This window comes from Lathyrus oleraceus, chromosome 7 (genome assembly GCF_024323335.1).
Source record: "Lathyrus oleraceus cultivar Zhongwan6 chromosome 7, CAAS_Psat_ZW6_1.0, whole genome shotgun sequence".
Classification (NCBI taxonomy): Eukaryota; Viridiplantae; Streptophyta; class Magnoliopsida; order Fabales; family Fabaceae; genus Lathyrus; species Lathyrus oleraceus.
Window position 1 is genome coordinate 111,961,568 of NC_066585.1, and position 7,871 is coordinate 111,969,438.

A 7,871-nucleotide genomic window follows, 5' to 3' on the forward strand; every position below is an offset into this window, starting at 1 on the left:
GCTAGCTGCGGAATATATAAGAACGATGCACACAATTCGCCAAAGAATATGCTCATTTTTCATGAGAATGCAGAAAAGATATGGTTAGTTTATTTTGTATGCATTTTTGCAATGTTTCCCTAGTTCTGAACTAGGTCATGAATCCATGAACCTTGGTTCCCATTTCTTCATAGGAAAGATAGAAATTGGTGGTAAGTAGATCATCAGAGCGGAGAAGAACTCTGGTGTAGTCAGTAACAAACTCAGGGAAATTCAAGTAAGTTTTGTCATATTTAAACTACAAAATTGTAATTCTTAAATTTTAAACCCTTTTTTTCTATAACATATTTTATTTTCTATTGAAGATGTCCTTACTATATTTTGATGTGGGGTGACAACCTTTTTATTTCTGAGCGTCGGGAAAATTATTTGAGATAAGGCTTACAACTATACATGTAAGAGTCCCCCAACTCAAAAAATCGTTTTATTTCTGTCCTTATTTAAGTTTTTTTAATAGTTTTCCTTCATTTATCTTATCCATGACATTTCAGAATGGAAGTATATTGTTCAATCTGCTATAGAGATTAAGTACAATTTCTTGTCTAGAACTGTTATTTCACATATGTCATTATTGGGCATTTTATGAAATTTGGTTTGCAGCATATAATCATACAAACATACAATAACGTTGTGCTGAATTTAGTAAATATTTTCCTCTATTACTCAATTGCTTATTAAAATAAGAAATAAAGGATTGGTGACTTTGTTCTTCTTGTAACTAAATGATAGACATTATATTAAATTGTAATCTGCAACGCCTAGTTTGAGGCAAAAAAAAAAAGCTTTGATTTTGAAGCATCCAATTTTCTAGGAGTATATCTAGATTAAAATTAAAAGAATTAATGGTATCTTCCTGATAAGCCTAATGTCTATTACTTGTTTAAATGCTGAAGGAATGCTAAGTACGAGGAAGCATTAGAGAAATTTGAGTCAGTTTTGGGAACAAAGCCAGAGCCCAATGAAGCAGCAGTACAAGTTATAATGTTGCTTGTTGTTACTCTAAACTAAACTAGGTATATATGTTTGTTAACTCTACAAATTGTATGTTCTGCATTCTACTACTATGTCATTGGTTTTGGATCATTTTTTTGAGTGTTCAGTAATCCCTCTATATATGTAGATTAAATTCCTCAACCACATTTTTCAATGATTAGTGTTATAAGATGTCAATAATTCATTCTCATCACTTTCATTTACCTACCTCATAGCATCACAGGTACAACATCACAAGTGTGTAAATAAAACACTGATGGTCATAGAATGACATCATTTAGTTATTTATTTGCTATGAAAGCCATAACACTTTCAGCCTCTGCTTATGGATCTTAAGATAGTAAGAGCGAAATATTTCATCTTAATAAAACATGATTATTTATAGATGGATTGGATCTAATTTCTCCTGCGTACACACTTGTGATGTTGTATTAATAAAGAGTTACAACATAAGATCTAATTGACCTCCATTGCACTTCCATTTACCTACCTCATAGCATCACAGGTACAACATCACAAGTGTGTAAACAATCATGTTATATTAAGATCATGTTTTATTAATTACAATGCCACATGGATTGGATCTGATTGTTTATAGGGTGGATCTAATTTCATAAAGAACAGAGTTAAATGTTTTCTTAGGACTTTGTTAGACAGAGCCTTTGGACCACCTCTGCACCCTCTTTTTGATCCATATGCAAATAATGTCTTTGGACCACCTCTGCACCCTCTTTTTGATCCATATGCAAATAATATCAACTTTGTACTTGCATCTTATTTGATTCCTTAAGTTGGTCTTACTCAATATTATGGTAAAAAGTCAAGCAAATACATAAGAATAGTAAACAACCTCCTTAACCGTGTAAGCTTAGGAAATAAAAAAAATCCTCAAAATTTGATATGAGAATAGGAGGGGGCATGCGTTCGCGCAGGCCCCCACAACAACAAATTATGATGTAGGTTCCACCACTTGGGTAGACCTTAGGATAACACCCCTCTTAAGTGCAATGGAGATCACTCTCCTAGACCATGGTCCTTCATTATCAACCATTGACCCCATCCAGGTAAGTACCTTGACTTGAAGGTATTCATATTATGTTATACTCTTGCTTATCTCATTACCTTCCACCTTCTTTCGATGTGGGGTTCAACTACTGGCAGGAAATCAGTTAGTGAAAACCATTTTTTATATAAAAATGATAGCTTCTTGTTATGGCAGAACAATCAAAATTATTGCAGCTTTAATTAACCAAAGTGTGAATTCTTTATTTAACGCACACAAAATAACAACTTCATTGGTAAACTATGTTATTGAGCAGGTTTGTATCTCTCAGTTTTGAAGGGGAGTTTTAGAGTTCTAAGTATGAGATCCATAAGATTTGTATCCCTTGTACTTACATGACTTTTTAACTATAGTCATTGCTAATGGTTAATAGTCCCATTAGTCATTGCTACCGACGTTCTCTGTAATTAACCTAACCAATTATTAATAAAGTAATCAAATTTTTGGATGATCAAGTTGTTGTACATTACATCAGGTGTCATTTCGTATATATGACTGAATCCATTTTGTTTGAGATATGACAAAATCAAGATGTTCAACATCCACAGTGTTGTTTTTGTTGAAAACAAAGGTTCATGTGTTGAGAAAATTCCAAAAAAGTTCAATAAATCCTGATTTGAAGATTTATGATAAAGATCATGATCATAGAAGAATTCTCTTTGGTTATAAATATATAATGCTCTTGATCATAGAAGAATTCTCTTTGGTTATAAATATGTAATGCTCTTGATCATTGTTGTTAGCTTTATCGCAGCGGGTTTTGATCTATAGAAGCGTTAGGATTCGAAGAGCAAAATTGTTACGAAAATGTCAAAAGGAAACAAGTTAAAAAAGGAAATTATCATCTTTTCACCAACTGAATATTGATGCTGATGAAAGAGTCATTTGATCTTTTAATGTAGTATGCACACCCAATAGTACTTTCTAATATCAAATCATATACAATTAAAAAATTTAAAAAAATATGAAAATAAAGAAAAACATATACAATTAAAATAATAATTAGAGGATAAAAATAAAAATATAATTTAATTGATATACTTTCATTGTAAAAGAATTTTATACTGTCAGTAAGTTATAACAGTGATAAATTTGACTTTTATTTTTAATCTCATAAAAATAATAATTAACATTATATTGAAATTTTTATTTTCACAAAATATGTTCAGCATATCAGTTAATTTTGAATGGAGGAAGTACTAAGACCCTTACACATCAGTAACAGCATAAAAACTTCTTATTTGCTTCTCTCCACTTCAATTTTTCTTTTTTCTGTTATTTCTTTCACGAACATATATGAAGTTGTAACAGTACAAAACATGTTGAAAAACCAAAATAAAACTCAAAACATAATTTACCGAATCCAGATACAATCAACAAATCAAAATCACTTGTCTTTAACTTCAACCCCAGTTTTCCCGGCAATGATGACAGAGGTAGCCATGTTCAAGAACAACCCATGCTCCACCACACCTTCAAGCGCCGAAATCTCCGTCCCGGCGGCGTTCGCGTCCCTTATCGGAGTCTTAAAATACAAATCAACAATGTAATTATAATTATCAGTGACATAGGGTTTTCCACTCTCATCCACTCTCAGTTTCGCATCAACACCTTCTTCTTTGAACAAATCCTGAAGCCTAATCAAATTGTATTTCCAACAAAACTGAACAACCTCCACCGGCATAGCCAAACCGCTTCCACCTAAACCGGTGACTAGTTTCGTATCGTCGACGACGACCACAAACTTATCGGAAGCCGCCTCCACCAGTTTTTCTCTGAGAAGAGCTCCGCCGCGGCCTTTGACGAGGTTGAGATAAGGATCGACTTCGTCTGCGCCGTCGATAGCGAGATCGAGACGAGGATTATCGTCGAGGACGGAGAGAGGAATACCGAGAGATCGTGCTTGTTCTTCCGTGCGTTTGGAGGTTGGAACACCGATGATGTTGGTGAGTTCGCCGGATTTGAGAAGGTCGCCGAGTTTGGAGACGACGAAGGCGGCGGTGGAGCCGGTTCCGAGACCGAGGACCATGCCGCTTTTGACATACTCGACGGCTTTATCGGCGGCGAGTTTTTTGAGATCGTCTTGGGTTAGGGTTATGGCTTTGACGGAGAGAGGAGAGTAACGGGTGCGAAGTTTAAGGGAGGTGGGTGTGCGTAGATTAAGGCGCGTGGAGGCATTGTGGAATGAAGAGGATAGAGATGGAGGAGATGAGAGGGATAAGGATGCCATTGTTTTATTTTTTTGGTTGATTTTCAACAACTACACACAAAACACAAACACAAACACTTGAGTTTGTTTCTCTATAATCCTATCTTTTTTGTTTGGTTGGTGCTGAGACTTGAGGATTTAGATTTAGATTAACCCAACCACACCTTAGGTTTTAATTTTTTATATATTTTTTTAATTATTGTTTTTTAAGTATTGTTTTATCTTTTTCACTTTCCATTGAATTTTGGCGTTTGTTTTTCAACAAATTTGGATGCTCTTTTCCAACTACCAAATTCGTATTGAAGCTGATTCATTCACCTTTTCATGGCTGCAGATTCATTCACCTAATTATATTATTCTTTTTTTTATACTAGTGAATTACTTATATTTGAACTTTTCTATATTTTTAATTTATTCTTAAACAAAGAAGTTTAAATTGATTAAAAAAAAGTTGGAATTGGTGAATTACTTGTATTTGGATTTTATTTTACAGGTACTAGTTAGACAATACTATAAATCATAAAATAGTTAACTTACGAAGTGATGCAATTTATCTTGAAACCATCACTTGTTGAACTCGTGGAATCAGATTCAAATGTAACTCTCCTGCCTCTTTTATTCTGTTCTGTCATAAATAAATAAAAAATAACAATTTCAGCATTTATCTTGATCAATTATTTTACAAGAGTTTAAGAAAATGACAACTTGGTATCGCTCTGTGATCAGAGTACTAACATATCATGTTCAAGATATATACATCTTTTAAATATGATATAAGTACTTCAAAATAACTTAGGCATATGATAGCAATGGTAAATTAAATGAGGTGCCATGTTGTATATATGAAGTTTTGAAAAGTAAAACAGTGTACTTATGTTAATATGCTACACTATTTTTAGACTTATTAATGTCACAAATTCTGGCTTCATGCCATTCTTATCTTGGTATGTATCTATTTTTTGCAGGTGCAACTATAGCATAAACAAGAGTTATTCCGAATTGCGAAAACCCTTTATGGGATGAACATTTTGTTGTTCTGGTTGCTCATCCTGTTCAAAATGTTAAGTTTCTAGTAAAAGATAATGATATTCTAGGTGCTGAACTTATTGGAGTTGTGAAAATACTTGTTCAGAAAATAATTTCTGGTAACGCTATGAATGATTGGTTTCCAATTATTGGTCAATATGGAAACTGCTTAAAACCTTATCTTGAATTGCATATTCCAATTCAGTATAAACCAATTGGTAATGGTAATGACAAAAAGGGAAGTGTTGATTTAGGTGTTCCTGATACGTGTATTCCGCTTTGGAAAGGCGGGAATGGCACTCTTTTTGTCGAGATGTGCATGTGTCAGGCGATATACTACCGGAGATTGAACTTGAAGGTAGAAAACTGTTTCAGCCTAGTAAATGTTGGGAGGATATTTGTCACGCGATTTTGGAAGCTTATCATATGCTATGTATTATTGGATGGACTATCTTTCATCCTGTGAAGCTTGTTCGTGAGCCAACAAAACAATTGTCTTCTGGTGGAGAGCTTTCACTTGGAGCGTTGTTGAAGTACAAGTCACAAAAAGGGTTAAGAGTTGTTATGATGATCTGAGATGATAGTACTTCACATGACAAGTTTCTTTCGAAAACAGTAATTTTTATTTTCCTTAAATTTTAAGTTGTAGTTTACAATTTGCTTCCTGGTTTATTAATGTGGACATAGTTGACTATTACAATTGTGTTCATGTATTAATGCACATAGCAATGATTGATTTTTTTTATTGCATTTTAAACATTCAACCGTTCATTGTGTATTATCTCCGGATTATGCAAGCAATAAACTCAGAATTCTTAAGCAACAAGTGAAGTTAGTTATTTTTTTTTATAATCAAGATCAGAAGTAGTACATTTTTCTTTTTCCTTTTCAGTTAGTATAGTACCAATTCAGTTGAATCTTTTGGTCCAGGTTGTGGGTACCCTCTTTTCGAATCACCAGAAATCAGAAAATAACCGCATTTATCAGTAGTCTGGATCTATGTGATGGTATATATGATACACCTGAGCATAGGATTTTTCATGATCTTGATACCATCTTTCATAATGATTTTCATAATCCTACATTTCAAGTAAGTTCTTACTCAAAACACTGAAGATTATGTCCTCTTCACAACAGTGTCATAGCTTATATGCTTACACATATTTTATTGTCCATTATCTTCGGTTGTTCAACTCGTTTTTCTTCGATATGATTTTGTGAAATTATTGTGACGAGGTTAATTTATTTGTTGTTACAATCAAAAGGCTCAATCTTTTATATATAGAAGGGGACCGCGCGAAAACAGGCCTCAACGCAACAAATTATGATGAAGGTTCTACCACTTGGGTAGACCTTATGATATCACCCAATACCCGCCTTCCGAAATTGTTTAGCAATTAGCGTAAGGTGGAGTCGAAGACAGCAAAGCGCGTGCTGCTGCTGTGCAATAAGAGCATTTAGACTTGGCAAAATCTGGACACGTGGAGACACGGAGCATGCACTGCTGCTAAATATAAACATTTGGAGAAAAAGCTTTTGCATATTAAATGCACTGTCAAAGTATAAAAAGAGTATGCTATGATGTAATACATCGGAGGGAGTTGTTTACAAGCGGAGTGGTGGACTTCACGACAAACGGACCAGTGTATGGGAAAGAGTTGGTCATTTTCGTGCAACATAAAATGATCAGTGTATGGGAACGAGTTGGTCATTTTCGTGGGAGCCAAAACTCTGGCTGCAACCAGTTATGACAGTTGATATCAGAGAAGCATTAGGCATTTTAGCAGCGTTGGAGTGGGTGCGAGAGTTAATATCGTGTGAACCATTGACCCACATATCAGATATTAAATTGATAAGAACAGATACTACACTTGATCTTAGCCAAAAGACCGAGAAAGGTATGAATTGATTTATATGTTAACTGTGTTATATATCTGACATCTGTTATGTTTCATACTTCACTGGCCGATGTAGGACTCTTACGCAGCAAATTGGAGACTTCATATTTCCGTTTCATTTCCTAACTAAAGACTTGCTAACATATCACAATATAAGTCCAAGATCTCTATTGATCCTAAAGCCTTAATTTGGGACAAAACAAGTTGAGGAGCCTTGGAGGTTTTGATATTAATGGCTAAATAGGAACATTGGAGAGAAAATCTTTCACATAAATGCAGTGTCAAAAGAGTATCTTTGAATCTAGTATTCCCCTTGGGTCAATGATTTCCATTTGATAGCAGTAGTAACCATGAAACAACTGAGTATCATGCATTGCCATACCTTTTAATGCAGGTTCTTTGGCGACATCCGTCCATATCTTCCGGTCCAAACTGTATGATGCATTGCCATATCTTTTATGGCCATTTTGTTGTCTCTAATGTACACATATCCAACTTATTGGCTATGTACACATGAATATGATTAGTATTTGTTTTTGAGCACTTTCCTGAAGGTCATTTCTATAATTTTTGCTGGTTACTTGTTGTATTGTTAGTGCATTTGTTAATTGTTTTTACTGCTTTCTTTTCCAAGTTAAGATCT

At 34.3% G+C, this 7,871-nt stretch overlaps 1 protein-coding gene, 1 non-coding gene and 1 pseudogene across 2 annotated transcripts; all 3 read right to left on the reverse strand.

Moving 5' to 3' along the window:
* Positions 1 to 1,943: 1,943 nt before the first annotated feature.
* Positions 1,944 to 2,104, reverse strand: LOC127109286 (U1 spliceosomal RNA). The gene has a single exon (XR_007796609.1). It is a non-coding gene; the product is annotated as a U1 spliceosomal RNA (small nuclear RNA).
* Positions 2,105 to 3,314: 1,210 nt separating this feature from the next.
* On the reverse strand, positions 3,315 to 4,463 carry LOC127106614 (probable ribose-5-phosphate isomerase 3, chloroplastic). Its single transcript, XM_051043912.1, has one exon. It carries the CDS (start codon positions 4,323 to 4,325, stop codon positions 3,483 to 3,485), a length of 843 nt encoding a protein of 280 aa, XP_050899869.1. The 5' UTR covers positions 4,326 to 4,463; the 3' UTR covers positions 3,315 to 3,482.
* Positions 4,464 to 7,123: 2,660 nt separating this feature from the next.
* LOC127109744 (uncharacterized) lies at positions 7,124 to 7,232 on the reverse strand (annotated as a pseudogene).
* Positions 7,233 to 7,871: the final 639 nt, after the last annotated feature.

Excerpts from the sequence above, each read along its gene's own strand:
- LOC127106614 (XM_051043912.1), bottom strand. The coding sequence starts at position 4,325 with ATGGCATCCTTATCCCTCTCATCTCCTCCATCTCTATCCTCTTCATTC.